Below are 23,061 nucleotides of genomic sequence, written 5' to 3'. Positions count from 1 at the left end.
GTTGGGGTTCGCGAGAGGGGGGAGGGGCGGCCGTTGGGCGCCGCGCGGCGGGTTGGAAGGGTGGACGTTGGGCGCCGCGCGGCCCACCCGCGACCTCACCGCCCTGACGCCCGGGCACGGCGGAGCAGCGCCGGGAAGGGGTGTCTGCGTATCCTCGCTCCTTTAGCGGGGACCGAGCGGTTACTATATTTTTAAAGGCTGGAGGGACTCGTCTGTTCAAAAAAGGCAGACGGGTCTCCCTGCTGACGGACATCGTTGCCTGGCTGGCGTTAGGACTGTTGTGCGAGCGGTGGCCTACATATTTGTAAAGGTTTTAGAACTACACATCCAGAGTCCTTAAGGGATTTAGTTAATGCCAGCTTTTTCCTTTTATGGATTTCTGCAAGTTTGTCTCGTATTTGATTTGTCATTTCAGGAAAGTAGGATTAGAGATCCGTAGCAGGCAGTACTAAGGGTCTGCATTTTGGACTAAGTATCCTGAGTTTATTAGCTGGCTTGCTACAGGAAAATGTCTGGCTGTAATTTGTGGTAGTGAAAATTGTCCTGATGACAAGGGAGAAGTTTCTCTTTGCCTCCCATGCTGCACTGTTAGGTTTCTTCAAATAATCTCAGGTTTGGACTTTTTTCTCCACTGATGGCCTAGGTGCCTGAATTAGCATTAATATATTTTAAGAGAATTTTTTTGATCCTACATTTTCATTTCCTGGACTGGAATATTTTCTGTCCTTTGCACCAGACACTCTTGTAGTAACCACACAGGTGAAAATAAACAAGCTGCACCCACTGGAATTAACTTACATGCAATCAGTGAATCAAGTACCTTGGAGAAACACTTTTCATAAAACAGTTATTCCAGCTGTATTTCAGACCTACCTGGTCCTCCAAGGGAACCTACAAAACACTTTTCCAAAGACAAACCTATAAAACTCATAATCCTAGTGGATACCTAAAACCAACAGCTTAGTAAAGATGCTGGTTTTGTAGCTCATTATAATCCCCATGTCCCCACTAACCTCTCTCTCTCTCCATTCCAAACACAGTTAACTACCTATCTTTCTCTTTTTCTTTGCAATAGGAAGGATGTTTCTAGAGGATCCCCTTGAATCACCCTTCTCCCCTTTCCAAGTCACATCCCCTCTAATCTGCAGGTAACACCTACCTTTTCTTTCAGAGACGGCCGAACTGAAATTTTGAACAGTCGTTTTCTGTTTGTATTTAGCTTTGAAGTCTGCTGCTTCAGTTTTAAACCTAAAAAAGGGTTGTACATCTGAAAGCTTGCCTGCTTTCTCTAACCTCCTTGATTTGGTATGGTAGAAGGTATTACTTCTACCAACAGGCTTTCCCTTCCTGTATGCTCTTATCTATCCCCAACTTTGAAAACTGCTAACTGGAGAAAAACAAAAACCCAACACACAATGTGGCATCATATTCAAACTTGAATCCAGCTTCAGCAGCGTTGCAATAGTTATGCAGCACGTACAAACCTCTGTGATTTGCTTAAGGGGAACAACAGAAGGCAGCAGGAATATCATTCCTCAGTGGGCTAGCTGCAGAAGTGAGTGAACCAACTGGTGTTGCAGGAATTTGCTGATGGCAGAATTGTATGTGTAGATTTTTGAGTAGGAAAGGAGACTAGCCTACCGAAAGTTAAGGATGGAAAAAGCATTGCAGTGCATCCAGTAAGCTAAATCCTGTGACTTCAATCTAACCTAGCCATACTAAGTTTTCATTAGCTCAGTCACAAACCTGTAGGCTTCTCAAGCAATGTAAACAAGCATTGCTCTACTAACTTAGATCAAGTGACACTTAAGTCATAAGAGTCTTCTGTCTATGTTTTTCCTGTAAGTCAGTGTTTGTGTGTTGCATTATGTCTCAACACAGTTTGGGTTGTAAAAGATTTATTGTGTTAAATAGACATTTAGAACTGGTGAAAATTTATTTTTCCTGCAGTCCTTCAGGACTAACTTAGGCAGTTACAATATTAAGTGCAATGTTGTTACTACTGTTTTACTATATTTTGTTTTTTTACATGATTCAGACATATGTTTATCCTAAAATACATTTCTTAATGCCATATGCCACACAGACAGCAAGAACATCAAGTTTAGGCAGTGGACATGTGTTCAGCTATAAACATGGACATATTGACTGTTCATGTTGATGTAATCACAGTGGGATAAAACTGATTTGAATCCATTATATGCAGTTTCTTAACCCTGTTACAGGAAACCCTTTTCAAGGTCAGAAGGTACAAAAAGGCATAAGTGTATGACTGCCCCTGTGTTTCATAGACTGCAAAGTGGTTTTGCTCTTGTGCCTTTACCAGATACAGTAAATGAAAAGATCAGCTTTGTAATATTAAGGCTAACTGTAATCAATACAAATATGACTTCCGCTCTAATAAAGAAAAAAATCTCTAGACTAAAAGCTGCTTTAGCAAGGACACTTATTACTCTTCTTTTGTTTGTGAAGTCTTTTTCTTGTCACACTTACAGAGCCTTTTAATCTTTAAAACAGGCATCTTGGACTAAAATACATTTACTGAGATGTCCTCAGGAATGGGATTTGCAGTGTGGATGAGGTTAACAGACATGTAAAGCAAGGGATAGAATCTGCCCTTCACATAAACTATAAGGCATAAATGGATTACTACCTGCCCTGTCTTAGCTGGATGTGTAAGAAACAGAGCTGTGTTACTATGCAGCTGAAATTGGTGACCAGAATCCATCTATCCCTAGCTTCATTTTGAGTAGAGTTAATTCTCACAAGACTACCAAAGATATTTTATTAATGTTTTCACCTGTTCATTTTCTCATGTGTCATGCATTCACCTAATACATGTGTGCAACACTTTTAGCTCCTCTTGTCATCGTTCAAATAGGGAAGCTGGAGAATTATCCTTGTGTTTTAATGTTGTTTTCTCTTTCCCTGTGTCTCATATCGGTAACCTGGATTGCAGAGAGTGGTTTTTTTTTGTAAGTGTTTATGCAGTTCCTAATGCTATAGGGATTCAGTCCCTTAAGCACAATATTAAAACATTTACTTTTGCAGTTAACCCTTATCAATCTGTTGCAGGTGTAAAGACAGCCAACACAATAGTTGAAGGCTTTTTATTATTTTTATTAAAGAAAGCTTTAATATTTGGCCTATACAATCTGATTCTGTACCAGTCAACCTAAGTTTTGCTGGAGCCTTCAAAGACTGGAATGCTAGGCTCAAACATTCAGAACTTTAGAGGAAAAGTGAATTTCATCTATCTTCATTATTTCAGGAGGTATCTTGCATCGGTCTGATCAAATATACTTTTATGACTTGCATATCGAATACATATAGTGCAAATCATGAGGACTGCAACTGTACCTCCTACTGAAAATATTTCTGTAAATATTCATGTATTTGACCTGAAAATTCATTTTTCTTCATAGTTTGCTTTACCTTAAGTTTACAGGAAAAAAAAAAGTAATAAATGTTCAAAGTGCATTTATTAGATTATCTTCTGATGTGTCTAGCCAGTTTCACAAAGACCAAATATGTCTCCTTATTTGGGTCCTTATAATTTTATATTCCATTTCTTCCATTATCTGTAAGGTTTTCACAAACATTACCAAACTATTTTTTCCTCTGCTGTCCCTTTTTTCCTCTATCCTTTTTCTGTATACTGAGCTTCTACATACTGCCTGCTTCTTTACAATTTCTGCCACTATAACACTCAAGCTTGCATTTTTCTGTCTGAATCCACTGTGCTTTTCCAGCTTTACATTTTATCTGCTTCTCACACAGAACTTAACTGTATGTTCACATTAATCTCCCTGTGTTACTCCAGTGACATAGCAAGCACACTCTGCCATGCCAGGAGACCACATCTCCTGAGTAAGGAGGAGGACACCTACCTCCCAGACCAACTGTGCCAACTTCTGCTTCTATTGCTGTTTGCCCATTTAAAGGAAACCTTTTGCGGTAAGCCCAAGACATTCATGGTGATTTTGTTATCAGAAATACACAGAGGTGACTCTGACTTTATAACTAATGAAGATACTGATACAGAAATTTAGGATTTATATATGAATGAGCAGTTACTTGATTGTTTCAGCTAAATATTTTCATACCAACACCACAGTTTTCTTGTTAAGTCATAACTGTTTACTACAAATTAAATATTTTTTAAAATTTAAATGTTCTATGAGAAGTCTGGAAGCAGCCTCAATGTTATCACAATATTAGTATATGATTTACAAGTTTCAAGTAATTTACTAGAAATAATTCTTACTCAAATGGAGTGGCACTTCTGGAAAGCATATGTCAATTTAATATGGTAATACAGAACATTTTTTCCTCGTGTGAGAAGATAAATGAAATCCTTTATGCCAAATACAGATAGATCCTAGATAATGTTTAGGCTTGGTGATACCAAACAAAACTGAGAACTATTTATGTGAGAGATAATTAACTTGCTTGACAAATATTCCATTGTTTTACTAGTCAGAGTAGCAAGAATTTATAGCAACCTAAGACATGAATTGTGTATTACTTATGGCTTTCTGTGGTGGTGATTTTAAAGATAAAGTTTTTCTATTATTAAGCGCAAATACAATATCAGTAGTATTTTTCTATGGGAGAGGAAAAGCCTTCATTATGAATTCTCACCTGAAAGGCAGTTTTAAACTTGAATTAATATTGAAAGAATTCACAGTATTTATGTTTTTAATTTCAGAGTAACTTCTGGTAGAACTATCATTAATTTTAAACTGGAAAGAAATAGGCAACAAATAAATGAGGTCTAGCATTAATCCCTGCATATATTTCCCCCAAAATCATCTCAGAGAATGATCCTTAAAACCAGTAACTTTATCATTATACAATGAGATTTTAAATTGTCTAAAAAATTCTCAAGTTGTTACTTTCTCCAACCTAAAACACAATACATATTTCAGGGGTAATTTTAACTTAATTTTCAAATTCTGCTCACAACAGCTGAGGCTACAAAACTGATTAAATGATTAAGGTCTCAAAAAATGCTTGTGTGTGTAAGTTCAGTAGAATAAAAAGCTTTGTCAGAAATTTGTCAAAAATAATCACGACCTTAAATCTTTGATTTTCCTCCCACACAGTGTAGGAGGAAAATCCTGTATTCTGTACACATAAAACAGTAACATAGCAATGATATAAGGATATGTCTCTCTTTTTTGTAATCTCAGTGACCTTTCTGCCATATAAGACAGCTTGCACCATAACCTACATTTGTAGATGCAACATACTCAAAGCTTTATTTCATGACACAGAACACTAGTTAAAATAAGGTTTAAAATATTTATTGAATTGATAAAAGTCACCCCTCTTCTCTGTGTTGCTCTAGTGATGATGCAAAAAAAAAAAAAAAAAAAAAACACCACTTCACAGGTGAATAATAATCACAAAAGCTACTATGTACTCTTTCCTGGCTCTTTCAATCTAATGCAACAACAAGTTCACAGTATTGGTATATTCCCACACAATTACCACCTACTAAGCTACCTTTAAAAAGAAATCCAACTCCAATACAGTTTGTTTGTCAAAAAAACCTTTCAAATTTGAACTTTTTCCATGGGAAAAAACACTGGACACCTTTTTTGCTAATTGCAAAGTTTTGGTCTGCCTGTCTTTAAAGAACATCATAACAGTTTCATTTCTAAATCCAGTCCATCTTAAAATAAAGAGTTGCTCCTGTTTTTTTCTCATTCAGTTGTTGAAATTACATTAACACCACAGCATCCACCATTACTTTCCAACTGAAAAAAAAGTGCTATTTCTCTTTAGTACCCACCAGTAACATTGTGCTTTTGTTGACTCCACAGTAGCTGTTGCTTTGTTACAATTAGGATGCCACATTTGAGATTAAAAAAAAAGTAAAGCACACCTTTATTTTGAGGCACAAAACATGAACTGAAAAGTTAACTTTCCTGTCTCATTAAATACAGGGGTTTTTGTCCAATTTATCATATAAGCCAACAGATTTAGGTGTTGGGAAACCCCTTTCAACAGGACAGTAAAAACAAAGAAGGGGAACAAACAAACAGCCCCCACTGCAACTTACGACTATGAAGTATGATACATACGGATAAAATGCAGACAGAAGCAAATTGTTTTTCCACGCTTACTAGCCATTCGTTAATAAATGCCTTTAAAGTGTCCAATACAGCTGTTGAATACAATGGCCTAACAGATATTGATGAAACATTCTTTCTTGCAGCTCCAGACCAAAAAGGAATTTCATGTCTTGTAGAACAGAGTTCTGAATTTCTTTTTCTAATAACTATTTTATGTTGGAGGTTATCGAAGACTTCTTTAGCAACCTATAATCGAGCTATGAAAAAATCATTAGCAAGCAAGACTCTCCTCGTTGCTTACACGTGGCAAAGAATTTGCAACTTTTTATGGCAAAATCACTGGTTCAGTCTAAAATCTGAAGCATCAGACACAGCACTAGCTTTTTAAATTAAAGAGAGTTCAGTACTATGTGGCCCATCAAGTCTTCAAAATATCCTATTCTAGGTTGTTTAGAAGAATCATCCTTTTTTTAGTGGTTGGTTGCTTCTTTTATGAGAATTACAAGTACTTATAATTAGGAGAAACGTGAAGAGATCTGAACACTTCAATTCCATGACACTCTTCAGAACCATTAAAAAAAAAAAAAAAAAAAAGCTTTTTTGTATTTTATAGATGCTGTTTTAGCCATCTATACTACTCATACCAGTTTTATATTAGCAGTTCACTCACCAAATAGTCAGGAAAACTATAATTCCACATATTAACACTTGCTGTAAAAAGTCACAAATCAACAGAAACACAGTTTTAAAAATTTTCAATTTTGAAATTTATTTAGAACTCAGGGGTTAAGTGTGGTAAATTTCCAATTGTCTGTTAATAGCACACCCATGTCACTATCAAGTAAATTGCACTAATTCCCTCTGCCCAGTTCCCCCTTAGAGAGTTGCAGGTTAGTTTTCTTAACAGCCAGTGTTTTGCAAATAGTGCATTATAGGCCACTACTGCATTTCCTGAGTGTTCAAAGCTACTGTACGATACATTAAGCTGAAGGAAAAACATGAAATTATAATCCAGAAATAAAACAGCTATTTTACCTTACTGCTGAAATATGCAATCATAAAATGCAATGTATTTTAAACATATTTTTGGAATGTTTCCAAAAAAAAAAGAAAAAAGAAAAAAAAAGTGAAAACCACCACAAAACCAGCCCACTCCTTTTTAAATGAAGTTAAGGTAAGCTCAACTTTTTACTTCCATTTCAAACTAAAGTTTTAGACTTCAAGTCATTAACCTGAAGCCTGTTAAAAGATGGCTAAAGAACTTAAGAGTCTCCTAGTCTGAAATGAAGTTGGGACTAAAATATTCATGTTGCTATTACTTTAACTTTCAGGGTATGTCTAGTGGCTTGAGTAAAAGCAGCATAACAGGGTATTTCTGTTTTGCGTTTTTTAAAATCTTTTTAGTGCTCTTGAAAATTAGTTACTAATAGCACTAACCAGAGTGCTTAAACATAGAATTTTGCCTTTTGCCAATAGCCTTGCAATGCACTTCAGCTTTAACATGCAAAACCAATCTAGTCACAAACATCTCCACATTAAACACAATAAATTGTGCCAAAGTGTGTGATGTGAATAACTGTCAGCTAATCTACCAAATGTCAGCATGTCTATCAAGCATTACTCAAGTCTAGAGTAGAAGTTTATTTGTCAGAACTCAACTCATCTGTGGGCAGACTGCATAGACTATGTAAGTTACCAGTTTTTGCCTAGACAATCTCTTCATAGGTTTTTGTATTTATGCTGGCAAACAGGTTTAGACAAAAATTTTCACCACCCTCTAAGTTCACCATTATTTAGTTAATACATCAATAAAGTAGTCCCACCACCTGTTAGTGGCATTTTCATAAGAGAACACAACCCATTCTTAATATAACAGATCTGAAGTAGTGACAGCTGATGGAAGTGCTAACTACATTGTCCTTGCATCATTTTTCATGATACATTAAGATTTATCATTCTCATTTACAGATGATTTTGGCAGAAGAGTTCTTCAGGCTTTTGCTGAAAAAAAGCAGTTTGTCTCAGTTCATTTTTTTTGTTTTATGGAAACCTGTTTTGAACAAGGAATTGATAGTATAGGCAATTACCAGCAGGAACTACCAACAGATAACGCATTCCACTCAAGTATTACGTCAGTGGCTTGCCAATCCTTTCCCCCGAAAATATTTGTAAAAACATTGGAAATATCTAAGAAATTTATAAAAAAGCTCCTTAAACATCTGCTTAATGCCCCTTTCCTCCAAATACAAAAGGGCTCTGCATTTCAGGGTTTTTTCCTGTGGAAGTAAGAGGGGCTACAGAAGAGGTAAAGGATAGGATAACAGCTATCTTTCAATGGCTATGTTAGAAAATTTAAATGACTACTACTCTAAAGGCTAAATACAGAGTTTACATAACCAATCACAACAATGGAAAAAAACATAGCTGACTTTTATAAAATCCGTATCAGGTCAAGTGACAGTACATTAAGAATAACCTTATATGTTATACAGAAGATAATATACACAAGGATTGTAACACAGTTATATTTTCCCTTAAAAGCCACTGTCAGTAGGGTAACAGACTTACTATACAGACAAGCGACTTGAATATTTTTAATTGATGAAGGGGAAAATTTAGGTTACAAAAGAAAAATGTATCAAGTACACTTTTTCACAGGTCTATGCTATGATTTTAAATAAAAGCCTTGAGCATTCTCCTACATGCTCCACTTCCAACCTAAATGGAATATTGCTGTCAGTATACAAACACCCTAGAGAGGGCAGTTTTAATCTAGTTGGTTTAACTATGCTAAAGGACAGCTATCTTATAAAGGAGATTAAGTTCAGATGTTTAGAAACTGCAACAATAAAAGAAAGTTAGAAACCTTAAACAGCTACTTGTATTTAGCTATAATTACCTTTTAGAGAGCATTAGCCTAAACTCCAGTATTTCATATGGTCATTGTATTAAAAGAAGGTTCTACCACAGCTAAAGGATAAGGCATAGCCATCTACTAATTGGCATATTTGTTTATTTGTCTCAGTTTGTGAAAAGGTCCTTATTTGTGTAAGCAGCAAAACAAATTTCAACTGAATGATTGCTATATGCAAAAGGACTGAAGGCAATTGCCTCTGCAGTGAACCTTACAGTTCTCAACAGCACACACGCAACATGCTATCTGAAAAAAAGTAACTAACTGAACTACAGGTATTAAATACTGAAAAAAGTTTACATTTTTATTATAATTTATTTTATTTAACAATCTAAGAAGTTTGCAGCCATCAGAAGTTCCAGTGCAATTTCAGGTGCAATTGGGAATTCAGGAATCTCCGTAGAGCTGTTAGTATAGCGGACCTTGTAGGTGAAATACATGCATACTTTGGATAGGACATGGGATGGGATCTCTCTAAAATTCACCTCGTTTGTTTCATTTTCTGCAAACTGTCCTGTAAAGGGGGGGGGGGAAAAAATCAGAACAAAAATCAGCACCTCAGTTCATTGCAACAAGAAACACTACCACATTGTCTAATACAACGCACTCTAAATAGACTTGCATAAGTCCTATGCTGCTGGTATTAGATTCATCAGTATAAAACAGGATGTGCCACGATTACAACCCTCAAGAATATTAAGATCCATTTGCATTAGAAAGTGTTGCTCATTTTGGCTGCAGCCTATTAACAATATTCTGAACAATATACCAGAAATTAGGGTTTAATTTTGATCTGTTTGCCTTTGAAAGGTGCTTTAAAACCATAGCATTCCCAGTTCTGAAGCCCACAGTAACAATATGTCTACAAAAAGAGGTATCAATGCAAATTTTTACCTGGCTTTCCATGGGAAAAAAAGCTTATATATGTTCCACATTTATGTATGCGCACTTGTCCCTTATGTCCCTTTTGTGATCCTACTAATTTTGAATTTATAGGTCAGTTTGGGGCAGATTTGACAGCAGGTAGAAACCTCAGAAACATATGAACTTGGTAAGCTCTGTGAAAACAGGCAGTCAAGAAGAAAGGGGAAACCCTAGTTATAATTCTACTAGAGGAAAGGTTCAGGATGAGTTTATCCAGGGATTTCACCCAGTATTATCCTCCAGGATAATGAAGAATTAAGAACCGAATTCTTCAATATCCTCTGGGATATTGAAGAATTTATCCAAAAGCTCAAATCTCAACACACAAGTATATTTGAAACTAGCCTTCTTTGGTCCCTCTAAGCATGAAATTAGTCCCACAGCCTTCCTACTGTTATCTTTTCCTTTCTCTTCCTCATCTCTCTAGATTGTAAACTCATTAAGTTGAAAGACAAATATAAAAATTAACACTAACTCAGTATTTAGGAGAGACCTAGCAGTGCATAGTTTCTGCTATCCTTGCAGGAATCCCCTTCATATCAGCTACAAAGCAGAGTTATTTACTGATTTTTACACCTAGAAATCTAAACGTATACTGAAGCCAGTCCAGCTTGAATTTTAGTACAGGAACAGTAGGAAGAAATATATATTAGCATACCAGTCATGTTTACTGAAATGGAGAACGCTCACATACCAATTAAATAGTCATCTATTAAACTAGACAGCAAGAGTACCTTTCCTTGTAAACCCATTTACTTGTTAGTTTTTATACAAAACGTGCTTAAATGCTGACTCTTCTACAGAGTCTAGCCCTCTGAGCAGGGTGCTTTGACTCTTATTTCTTCACATTGTCACAGACTGTGGAACAAATTCAGAGCGGGTCTTGTAACTACTCTCCCTCTTACATGTCTGGGTGGTGATATGAACTAGATCAGACACAATGGGTCTGCCACATATCTTCAAGTGCAGCCATTACAATGACATTTAGTGGAACAGTAAGCTGAGAATTGTAACTGTTCTGCCCAACAATTACTGAAAAATTTCAAAATGTATTAAGAAAATAGCTCTCTCCAGCAACCTCCCCTCACCAGAATCTGAAAGAGAATATAAGAATGACTGCATGGGGTCAGAACAGAGGTCCGCATACCCTACTGCCCACCACTCAGGTGGCCAAAGGTAAACGTAAATGATGAGGATACAGAAGAGGGCAAGCTTGTTTTTTTTTTTTTTTTTTTTTTTTTTTAAACTTCTCCCCATTCTCTTCTCCATCCCTTCAGACTTCCATAATAAGTAGTTCACGTACTTCTTAAGCTAAAGGTGGTTTCAAATATTAAGTAACACTCAATGGGTGTCACTCTTCTGTGAATTTATCTACTTCCCCTCAAACTCAAGCAAGCTTTCAGCATTCACAAGATCCTACAGAAAGGACTTCCTGAGCTTACTCACAAAAGTTCAACCATGAAGGGCTACCAGCTCTTGTTTGTTTGAATTTGACAGCTGCAAGCTTCATTTAATGCCTTTAAATTCTTGTAGTAGATAAAACAAGTAGTATCAACACCGTAAGATTGTTAACAGTCCAAAAGCAGACAGAGTCCAATTATATAGCTGGTAATACATCTCCACAGAGATGGATTTTTCCAACAGAAACAGGAACTAGTCAGGATTGGGAAAAGTTGCTACTTACTTCAACTTTCACTCACTATATGATATAAATTCAAATTGCCCAATAAAGAAAATGAAAGATATGAAGGTATTGAATTTTTTGTACCTACCTGGTCCACTCAACATAGCTTTTATTGTTCCTGATGTTAATGCATGCTCTCTTTTTACAATGAACTCATGGCCATCAGAGGATATTAACTTCACATACATAGCATCTGGGCCCTCACACCCACCGTATGTTTTCTCTTCTCCATCTATAATGGAAAACAGATTAATAGTTTCAGAACACAATGAACATTACCAAGAATACAAGCTGCAGTCTTGTGCACAATACATTTGCAGACAGAAGATTTCAACACCACCAAAAATAAGACAGAAGTATTTTGCACATTTGAAAAAGACTTCTCTGAAGAGTGCAGCACCTGTTTCAAATTAGGAATTTTCTTAAAACTCAGTTGATTAACTTCTCATTTCTCCATCACCAGATTTTGACATGAATTCAGAAATCTACACAGGACTCAAATCTTCCTTTAGACAAATTCTCAAGTGGAAAGTATTTTTAAGAGCATGCTATTTCTCCCTTCCATGTTGATGTATGAAATCATTGCCATGTTTATCATGCCAATACTTCAAGAGTTTATTAAAAGCTATCTAAATACCTATCTAATGTTTAAAAAACACAGACTGCAAGCCAAAAAGACCTTTATGAAGCACAGATAAGAACAAAAGCAGCCAGAGCAGGGATTCCTGCACTGAAGTGGCATGAAATAGGATTCACTCCTCTCTCACTGCCCAGACCGACCCAAAACCACACAGGGTTAATGTATCTGTGCAACCCATATTACGTCCTTTGGTGGAAAATAAAGAAAGTGCAAAATGCTAAAAATCAAGGAAACTTGGACATTCCTCCCACAGCAGTTTTGACTGCTTTTTTTTTTTTCCTGCTTTGCTTCTCCCTTTTGTCTCACTATACACCTGCTCTCCACTTTGCTTATCTCCAGGCCCTTATCCCCCTTCCCTCCACCTTCCCCCCCCCCCCCCCCCATTTATTTTCTCCTACCATCCCACTGTTCACTTTGTGCATTCTAACACCTTCCTCATCTTGCACGTGTCTTAGCTGTTTGGGCAGCAAACTCACTGGGGTAGGAATTCCTGAAGACTCTGTCCGTATAGTGCTAAGCACTACATGACACTATAGCACTAAGGAGACTGTATCTATAGTTAGCCTTTACATGTAGCAGTAAGGAGACCATATCTATAGCTTACCATATCTGTAGGCCTTTACACATTCCGGTAAACTCATTTAAGTAAAAAAGACTGCAGTAATTTTAAAACTTTTTTTTAGAAGTGTAAACACCCCCCATACACTCCAGTAAACAGACAATTTCTATCAAATTCAAACTGTATTTTCTACAGGAGTACAGAATTGAGATAGAAAGTACTGCTAGAATTCCATTAAAAATGCTCAAGTTTTATATTGCATGTGGATTTTATTTTCAGAAAAGAAGTAATCTTGCCAGAAATGTAAAAATGAAAATCCCAAGAGTTGCTGCAGCTTGGAAAAAAATATAACAGAAGAGATCTGCATACAATCATGAAATATTGGCAATATATTCCTTTTCAGAAGGAAGTAGAAGTAGGAAAGATAGAACAGATATAGACTGCAAACTTGAAATTTGATTGCTAGTGTTGTTTCTCCATCTGACAAAACAAAGAATAGAAATATCAAGTGCACCGCATTTTATCTAACACTATAGCAAATACAACATTCCCCCAATAAATTACATTGCTCTATGAATTTGAAATTAAAATGGAATTACCATATAGTTACTGCTAATCTTAGTAAAGTATTGCCAGTGCCAAAGATGCTAAAATACATTTAGAAAAAATATAAATAAAACCAGAATCTGCCCAATCTTGTTTTAAATCCATTTCATTAACCAGTCATTAACCAGTCAATTGTATATAGAGATGGATAAAACAGTTTTAGATGTTTAAAGTCAATGCACACACACACTGTAACTCAGATCCTTATTATGATCTCTTAGCCAGAATTAAACAGATTGACCACAGTAAGCAATTAATTGGAATTTTCTAGTCCACTAATTAATTCAGAGTAGTTAAGTAGTTTAGAGTTACAGAACCTAAAGACAACCTATTCTAGCATGTACATTTTCAGTTATGCACATTAAGTAAAATGAAATTTATTATAAAATAGATGCATTTTGAATAAGCCTTTCAATAAACCAACATTCACTTCAGAAATTCCTCCTAAAAACTATTTAAATTAAAGCTTTATCTGGTTTGTGAATTATTTTTTGACATAACCAGTACCTACAATATTAGGAGAAGAGCAAATAAAATGTGTATTGTGGAATGTAGTATTGGCACATTGTAGTAATTCTGTAGTAAATTTGAAGCTACAAGAAAAATAGTGACGTGATCAACATTTAGAGTCTTACAATCCAGCTTCTCTACCAATGTAAGAGACTACAAAATATTTCACATTATAATAAAAAAGTTCTAAGAAAATTAACTTACCCATTCTCTTATAAATATTTTTATTTCTTTGCAACAGCAGCTTTTGCAATAGGAGCGTCTGAAAAAAACACAAGTGGCAAAGCTTTCAGTCAGTAGTATGATGATTTCTTAAGCCAGCTTCAATTATTAGCCTTTATATTATTACAAACACGATTAAGGAAAAATATGATGATACACAACATGCAACATTGATGAATACTTAAACTAGCCAACTAGCTGGAAGGCAGCTTTTTGGAAAAAGACCTGAGGGTGCTGGTGGACAACAAGATGAACATGAGCAAGCAGTGTGCCCTTGCAGTGAAGGAGGCCAGCGGTATCCTGGGCTGCATTAGGAAGAGCATTGCCAGCAGGACGCGGGAGGTGATCCTTCCCCTCAGCACTGGTGAGATACTTGAAGTGCTGTGTTTTGTTCTGGACTCCCCAGTACAAAAAAGACACAGACATACTGGAGTGAGTCCAGCAAAGGGACAATTTGGGGGACAATTAAGGGACTTCAGCATCTTTCATATGAGGAGAGGCTGAGAGAACTGGGATTATTTAGCCTGGAGAAGAGAAGGCTTGGGGGAATCTTATCAATGATAGGTGTAAATAACTGATGGGAGGGAGTAAAGATGACTGAGCCAGACTCTCCTTGGTGGTATCCAGCAAAAGGATGAGATGCAATGGGTATATATTGAAATACAAGACATTCCATTTAAAGAAAAAACACTTTTCCTGAAGAAGTGGTAAACTCTGGAACAGGTTGACCAGAGAGGTTCCTTGGTGGTATTTAAAACCCAGCTGGACAACATCCTAGGCAGCCAATCCTGGTGGACCCTGCTTTGAGCAGGGGGGTTGGACTAAATCTCCAGGGGTCCCTCCCAGTCTCTTCTATTCTGTGATTCTACAGATTTACCATCCAGTTTGTATTAACTCCCCAGAGTGGAATTCATCAGCATTGTTGCCGTTTGTGGCATTCACTCTCAAAGCATACTATTTAATGTAACAGATGAGGCATGCTAAAGAAGGAATATACAGATCTGATATGTTCATTACATATCCTCTCAGTGAATATATACGCAAGGATTAGAAACATGCATTATGGAAACCAAGGATGGCACCTAGCAGATTTTGAAGAACCCAGCATATGATAGAGTTAAGAGCCCTAATAACTGCAGATAAACATTTGAGAGAGGTAGCAGCGCTGAATTCAACGGACCGTCAGTAAACAACACTGCTTGCTCATGGATGATGGGCAGCACTGTGCTTTCAGTGGAGAACATTTGCCAGCTCCTGCTGTCTGGCCCTCCAACCTGTCCTTTTCAAAAGACTGACAATTCCTGATATAGGTACATAATTATTAAGTAGATAATCTACTTTACACATTTAACAAATATTCACAGGGTAAATTAATCAGGAGTTGCCACAGCTTATAAATTCACAAACAGCTTGCTACATACATACTTCCCCACATAAATATATCCTAAGAGGTATAGAAATCAAAGCACTTATCTGCAAAACATATCCAGTATATTCAAATACAATATATATTTCTTCACACTGAAACTGCCCTTCTGTTGTGAAAAAGAAAACTTTGGCCTAGAAATTCCATCCACCCAATTATTATCCTAAAATTCCTTTCATGTCAACAGCTACTCTCCAATCATTAACCTAGTACAAATCAATGAAATACTGTTGTGTGCCAACAGATTCAGGAAAACACCACCAGTGACTATGGCTGGTTTCCTAGCTGACATCCAGGGCCAAGGGCAGCAATGAGACTGTTAAGAATTCTGACAATTCATACCATCGCTTAGAAAAGCGATAAGCAACAGCAGAGGCATGAACTGGAATCTCTTACTACACAGGAGGACCCCAGTGTGTGAGCGTGAGTGAGAGAGAAACAGAACAGAGACCACTGTTTCCTCCACCTCCCACATTTGTGGGAACCCAAAATGTAAGCAAGTTGAGGAGGGGGCTGAAAGATAAAGCTTTTTCTCCAGGAAAAGTTTTACAGATATCACTGAGCAAAATCAAAGATTCAGCTCTTCAGAACACGTAGCTCTCTGCTTTGTTGGTAGCTTCACTCTTCAGCAGCAGTTTGGAGCAGGGTAATTTGATTTGTTCCATCTCCCCTTTTCAGGGCAATCCCATGTAAGTAAATGTGAAATAGTTTGAATGTTTTTTTTTTCCCAAGCTTTGGCAAGAACACACTTTACTCTGCATACTTAACCAAACTACATATGCATGACAAGAGATAAAACAATAGTCCTTAACTTTCTGAGGAGAAAAGAGCACCCTCCACCTACACTGTTTTCCCGTCTTTAAAAATTGTCTCCATCTTGCAGAAATCTTTTTATAAAATACTTTCCTTTCCCACTTACATAGGGCAACTCTCCACCTGTACTCTTGCAGGTGAAAAGTTTCTGAACATAGAGCACATTCAAGAATGCCCTTTCAGAATTAGTTTGTGTAAACTGGCATACAGAAAACCTAATATCAAATGTTGAATGCCATTGCCATTTTCATTAATTCCAGGAACTCCTCCAAGGGAATCACATTCAGCGGCTGCACACTTAGGTGCAGGAACAGTAACAGCACAAAAGTGATGTGATCTTTTCTCCCGTTTCAACAGGTTTTGTAAATGGAAATCAAGCATCCTATGGATGAATATTGGTTGCTCAGGAACTGAAGGGACACCTTACTTTATTACTTCTACTTCACAGAAGAGGATCACTTGTGCTACCCCTTTATCTACCCACAGACCTCTTCCCTACACTCCAAACGAGTAGTGAAATGGCTTATTTTTAGAAAAGAACAAAATAACTGATACCATTTTGTGGAGGTAACAGTGGCAAGATAAAATATGCCTCAGTTTGCAATATAAATAGTACCAATGAATATAGAAAGGAATAAAGACAGGCTAGTTACTGGGAATGAGAATATATTAACACCTTCCAAGGTGAAGACATAATTTGAAGGGACTAATACATTAAAGTTGGGGAACTGAAATAATTCCTGAACCAAAACCTTACAGCTGTCAAAAAATTGCAAATCCAATGAGCATTTTAATTAAATCAAATGGAATGGGCTATCATATGATTAGAGAGAAAAAAATACAGCAGTTAAACCTAAGGGAAAAAGCATGCTCAGGTTCAGTGGTCTGAATTCAAGTGTTTGAAATATAAACGAATAGGAAAAAAACGCAGTAAGGGTTAGCAGAGTTACGACATGCTGGACTAAACCAATACCTAAAAAAATGAATCAGTCATTTCCTTGATAATGGGGCAAGGAAATAAACTAGATGTAATCTGGATTCAGTAAATCATCTGAGGTTGAATAACTGTGATAAGAAGAGAATCTTAAAACAGAAACTTTCTAAAAGAATGCCATATAACACTGCAAAAATGAAACACTGGGGCTGGAAAATAGTAACTAGTGAAGTTCCTCCAAAAATTACGTCAAACATTTTTTAACAATGCTGCCAGGTATAGGCGGCATGTTTAGATGAGAAATGTGGAAGGCAACAAAAGCAGAACAGAGTATCATATAAAGAAGTGAACAATATTGAAAAATGACATACTAGAAGCTAGATGAAGTGAAATCATATGAAATGTAAGAGCCCTAAACGTAGGGATGAATGAGTTTCTTTTATGTCATCAGGACTTGGAAGTTTTAGCCATCCTACGGTCAACTATAAACTGATGCAGCTCTGGAGGAAAAACAAACAAACAAACAAATGCAAATCAAGGACTCAGGAAAATATTAATGCTGTTTCACTACATCTGGGTGACAACTTGTCTGGAATACCACATACAATTCAGGAATAAGAAATTCAAATTCAAAGAAATACCAAAAGGAGCTACTGACATAACCAAGGAGGCTGCTGCATGAAAGAAAAAAATCAAGTCTTGTTTACTCAGCCTAGCAAAATAAAGCTGGAGTGAATATAAACACGACAATTTACTATAAGGATAAATATCAAAGAAGTGTGCCAACATTACTCCTCAGTTTAAGTCCAACAAATGAACATAAACTAGCAAATAATAAATCAATACTGCTATTCCAGAATCCAAGTTTTGTCTAGAAAGTAAAACAAAACTTTAACATTCTAATGCTAAAAATAAAAAATGCAGAAAACCTACCTACTATTAAGAAAAAAAGGTTTATATATTTCATTGTATGATGCATTTGATGTGTCAGCAAGAGACTGAGTTTGGTTTCACTCAGTTTCTATTCTGACATAACAAAGAATGTATAATTTCAGAAAAATATAAAAAGAGAATTATGAATAGTACCAGCAAGATAGATTTAATCCTGACAGGATACAGACAGTGGAGAGCATGGAAAGATCATAGGGCTCAATATAAAAACAGAAGAGAGAAGGAAAGGAAGAGAACAGGAAAGCTGGGCAAACCAAGAAACCTAGAAAAGCAATAATAACCTGTTAGTATCTCTTGGTTCCTCTTCTGGATCAAGAAGTGTTGAATTATAAAGATTAGCACACATTGCATTAAAAATGATTATTTTGTGAAAAACATCCTCTTCCCAGCAACTATACTCAAGTTGACTGAGACAGCATTAACATGATCCCACATAAGCCACAGCCTACTTTCTTCAGTCAACTATATTATTGGCTTATGAGTTTATAAAAAGGCAAGTGGAATAAGCACCCTGAAAAGCTGGTACAAAAAACAAACATGCAGCTGCACATTTGATGGGTTTTTTTTTCATACAAATCTAATTTATTACTCAACATCTTAAAAGCAAAAAAAAAAAAAAAAACCAACAGAGAAAATAAGAATGGGAATAACAACAGATGAAGGATGAAGAGATTCCTACCACACACAAGTTACAGCTGTAAAGAGTGGGAGGAGTTCTTTCTGCACAAAAACACCACCTTACACACAAATTTTTAAAAGACTGGCAATTATGTCCTCTTAAGTATTAAATAATAGGTTAGAAAGAGGAAACTCAAGTCAAAGAGCATGTCCTCTTACCAGAATTCTTTCTCTTGGGGTGTATTTTCTAATATTGCAAAACACCTCATTATATTTTCCTTCTGTATAATGAAAACTATGCAGAGGACAATGTTTGTCAAGGCAACATGAAGAAAACACCTGGTGAGATTTATGAAGGTGCCTGGTACCTACCTATTTTAGGTACTTTACTAAATTTTACAGCTGTTTCTGTCTGACTTCACCAAGATCACACTAATGAAAGAGAAGAATCTAAGTTTTCTGAACACTAGAACCAGACCCATGCAAAGAACCACTAATTTTTGTTCAAAATATATTCTCTATTCCATTTCTCCTTCAAGAAGCTTATGTGGCATTATGAATTAGATAGTTCAGCTCCCTGCCTTCACTCTCAGAATGCACATATATTAGGTATTCTTCTTTTTCTGCAATGCCTCCTTAAATAAAAAGGGAGAAAATTAAACATTAGCTAAAACTGCATTAATTAAGAGAAAAGATTGCAAAAGAAAGGATATACCACTTTCCATCAAAGAGGGCAAGTAAAATAAAATTAAAAACAGTATTTGGAACAGAAGAGAGAATTTTCCAAACTGTCTAAAAAGGAAGCTGCTGCTGCAGAAGACAAAATTTTAACTAGAAATTAGAGAACTGAAAAATTTCACAAGTTGCTAGAACATTTACATCTACAACATAAAATATAGCTACATATCATAAAAAGTGATTAATAACCTACACAAGTCAAGTGTTGTTCTTGTCAGCATATTCAAATGTTTTGTTCTCCTTCTCACAACCTTAAGAATAAATACTACAGTATAGCAAGCGTACTGTGACTCCTTTCCTGCTTCTCTTGAGCATCAAGTGCAGGAGATAATGAAGCATGTCCATGACATTCCTACCTTACTTCCCACACTCAGTGCTCATCTCCCAAGCCTACTCAAATTTTCAGCATGTCATTTCCTTGCATACCTTGTACATCTATAGACTGGAATAGATGTCACTTCAGAGACGGTGATAATTTAACCAAACACATGCAACCATTGTAGAGATTCCAGAACTCCACTGCTTTATTTTAATTAAGATCAAGCAAGTTAAATCTACACAAACATTTGCAAGCACTCAGATTCTTTGATCTCAGAGAAAACTTAGAGTTTTAGATTCTGGTCTAGGGCAGCTCAAATGACTTCCAATTCATTAACTTTGTAGCACACACATGGCTTTTGTACACTTCAGCTTGTAGGATTTCTTGGCGTCTTCTATGTTCATTTTTTTGGAAAACGTGGGGCAAATAACTCAAATGCCTTCACAATTCCTAGGTTAGTTTAAAAGTCAAATGTGACCTTTTCGGGATACCATTTGTATATTAATAAAGTGTTCATCAATAGGCAAAGGCTATTATGTGTTAAAACATCAGTCTCCTGTTTACTCCCAGGCAACTAAGTCCTAGTCCTATTCTAGATGCTGTATACTGATTTGTTTAAATATATGGTACTTCAATTTAGCCTCCATTACCCAGCACACACTAGAAAACACTGAAAATAAGGATTGTAGTATATTTCATGAAATCATAAGGGAAACTGGTACAGCACGATTTCCAAATCAGCTGACTTGGTATTCCATAAACACAAACACTAAAGTTTGAATATTCAGGGCAAACTGAACTGTGAGAGCAAGGTATACTAAAGGTGAATGCTAGCTAAGACAAACATGAGATGAGTTAGGATACTGTGTGTGGAGTATCGAGTTTTATTAAAAATTTATTCGAGATTTTCTTTTTTCTAAGGAAACTCTCCTTTTCAGTAACTCCTTTATTGTTTTTCTTCCTAGCATACAACAAAAGCCTTGATTATAGCCCTTACTAAGCCTTGTACACTTCTTGCCATAGGGGGAAAAAATGCTAGCATATTCCATTGGATTTCCCCTCTCTCATTATAAGTATTCATCAAAAACCTACTGTTTTATAAATTACCTCATAGTGAAGATAACTAAATTATGAACTCTAAAGCCTTTCTGGATATAAAAAATTTTGTCAAAAGCCCAACATCAAAACTCCTTTACTTTGATCTGATGACAAACATACTTTTATGAAAAAAAATTAAGACTTTCTTGTAGTTTATACAGAGAACTGCAAAAACATAGTAAAACATCTGAAGTTAGGTAAGCTCCCAAAAGATAGTAAATTGTCCCCACACAAAGCATAAGCAAAATGAGCATGAACACAAAAATACATATTGGAAAGAAACCTGAAGGTAGGAAGGAAGAAGGTACTTGAGAGAATCAGCTGGATCTCCTTACTGTCTTGGAAGACAGTGACCAGCAGTAAGTCTTCATATGAAGTCTGCGTGAAGTTTCAGGAAACTAGCTACATCTGTTCATCACCTATTCTAGTGCAAAGATGCTCAAATAACTTTTAGCTGATATATCAAGAAAAAAAAAAGTGCTAAAAGTGCTGAAAGTTTCTAAAGCATATCTGCCCTGAAGCTCCCATCGATGGTGTTTATGTCAATTAATGTTAACAAAGGATCTTCATGGGGAAGATTTTATTTACATAACTTAAACCTATTAGAATGCTGATCTCAAAATATAATGTGTAAAACGTGCAAAAATGGTAGCTGCTGTACTACAGAGAATTAACACTTCCCCCCTTCTAAATAACACTCTGGTTATTCAATATTTCTCTACCAACATTATTGGTTTTTTTCCTGTTAGTTACTAAGAAAAATGAGTACAGGAAGAAATATTCAGAAATGCAGGCACGAAGTGGTGCTTAAAGAAACAGGTGAGAAACCTTTAGGATATGTGTATTTTTCTGTTTTCCTTCCAAACTGAACTTCTGCAAGTGATCTGCTGCAAACTCAAGTAAATGAAAGCCCTACAACTTTCTAAGCTTCTCTACAGTACACAGCTTATCTCAGAATTTGCAGTATTAAACATCTCTAGTACAGTTCAAAATAAGAAATACCTGTAGATAGTATTACACATGGTAAAATAAAACCAAGCCTCAGAGGAAACTGCTAGCATCACACCTTTTCCTTTTCATACGTGTATCTCAAGACATCAATCATTTACCAATACCTATGTTCATTTATATTAAAGTAAAATTGCCCTATGAGGAACACATTGTACTGAAAAGCTTGTTTTTTCTTCTAGCTACACATAAAACGGTGTATCGCCCCTTCCCATCAACCTTGCTTTGTTTATGTTCTTCGACTATTACAGCTAAAGCACTTTAACTAGCACTTCTCACCTTGGCAAAACAACCCCCGGGAGTGCATCCTAAATTCTTTCGGCCTTAGTTTTTCCCCTCTCTCTAGGGCCAGGCGTGGGAAGAGGGTGGACGTCATTTGTGGCGGAAAAAGTTTAAGAGCGATATTTAATTAAAACCCCGTTCTGGAAAGCCCCTTTCCCGGCGGCGCGTGGATTTCAGGGAGTCTGTTTTACTCACGCACCAGAGGAGGGAAACGCGCCTCCCCCCCACTCCGCTCCCCGTCCCGGTGCTGGAACTCGGCCTGGCACCGCACCCCCCCCCCCGCACGCCCCGGCCCCGCTCGCCAACGGCCCCGCGGCCCCTCCGCGCCTCTCCGCTCCGCGGCCGGGGCCCGGCCCGACGCCCGCCGCTCGGAGCGGGGCCGGCGGGCGAGGCCCGCTCCTCTCCCGGGGCGACCCCAGGGGCTCCCCCCCCGCATCTCCCACTGCCCCCACCCCCGCCCCGGCTCCCCCCGCGGCCGGACGCACCCCGCTCCGCGGCCACTTACCCGGCGGCGCCACTACCTCTGCCCTGCTCACAGGGCCCCGCGGTGTCGGGCCAGCTGCCTCGCGAGCACTTCCGCTAGGTCACGGCAGGCTTCCGGCCAGGACGCGCAGCCCTGCGCCCTGCCCTTGGGAGGTGTGCGGAGCCCGGCTCCCGGCATGCCGCGCGGCGGGAGCGAGGCATGCTGGGGCGCGTAGTTCCGGCCGGCCGGCCGGCGGCGGAGGTGGGGAA

At 37.4% G+C, this 23,061-nt stretch overlaps 1 protein-coding gene and 1 long non-coding RNA gene across 3 annotated transcripts; one reads left to right on the top strand and one right to left on the bottom strand.

The window, feature by feature from the left end:
- The first annotated feature begins 36 nt into the window (after positions 1-36).
- LOC112992231 (uncharacterized) lies at positions 37-20,187 on the top strand. The gene is made up of 3 exons (XR_003261477.2): positions 37-1,148; positions 3,824-3,957; positions 16,739-20,187. It is a non-coding gene; the product is annotated as an uncharacterized LOC112992231 (long non-coding RNA).
- On the bottom strand, positions 6,827-22,978 carry ELOC (elongin C). Of its 2 annotated transcripts, XM_026115162.2 has the most exons (5): positions 22,835-22,978; positions 22,327-22,389; positions 14,125-14,182; positions 11,694-11,837; positions 6,827-9,511 (listed from the first exon to the last, which is right to left on the bottom strand). In XM_026115162.2, the coding sequence occupies exons 3-5, from the start codon at positions 14,126-14,128 to the stop codon at positions 9,321-9,323; spliced, it is 339 nt and encodes a 112-aa protein (XP_025970947.1). In that variant the 5' UTR covers positions 14,129-14,182; positions 22,327-22,389; positions 22,835-22,978; the 3' UTR covers positions 6,827-9,320. The 2 variants fall into 2 exon arrangements, with proteins under 2 accessions (XP_025970947.1, XP_025970946.1); XM_026115161.2 differs by lacking the exon at positions 22,327-22,389 and having other exon boundaries at positions 22,835-22,976.
- Positions 22,979-23,061: the final 83 nt, after the last annotated feature.

Source organism: Dromaius novaehollandiae, chromosome 2 (genome assembly GCF_036370855.1).
Source record: "Dromaius novaehollandiae isolate bDroNov1 chromosome 2, bDroNov1.hap1, whole genome shotgun sequence".
Classification (NCBI taxonomy): Eukaryota; Metazoa; Chordata; class Aves; order Casuariiformes; family Dromaiidae; genus Dromaius; species Dromaius novaehollandiae.
This window is presented reverse-complemented; position numbering and strand designations above follow the sequence as displayed.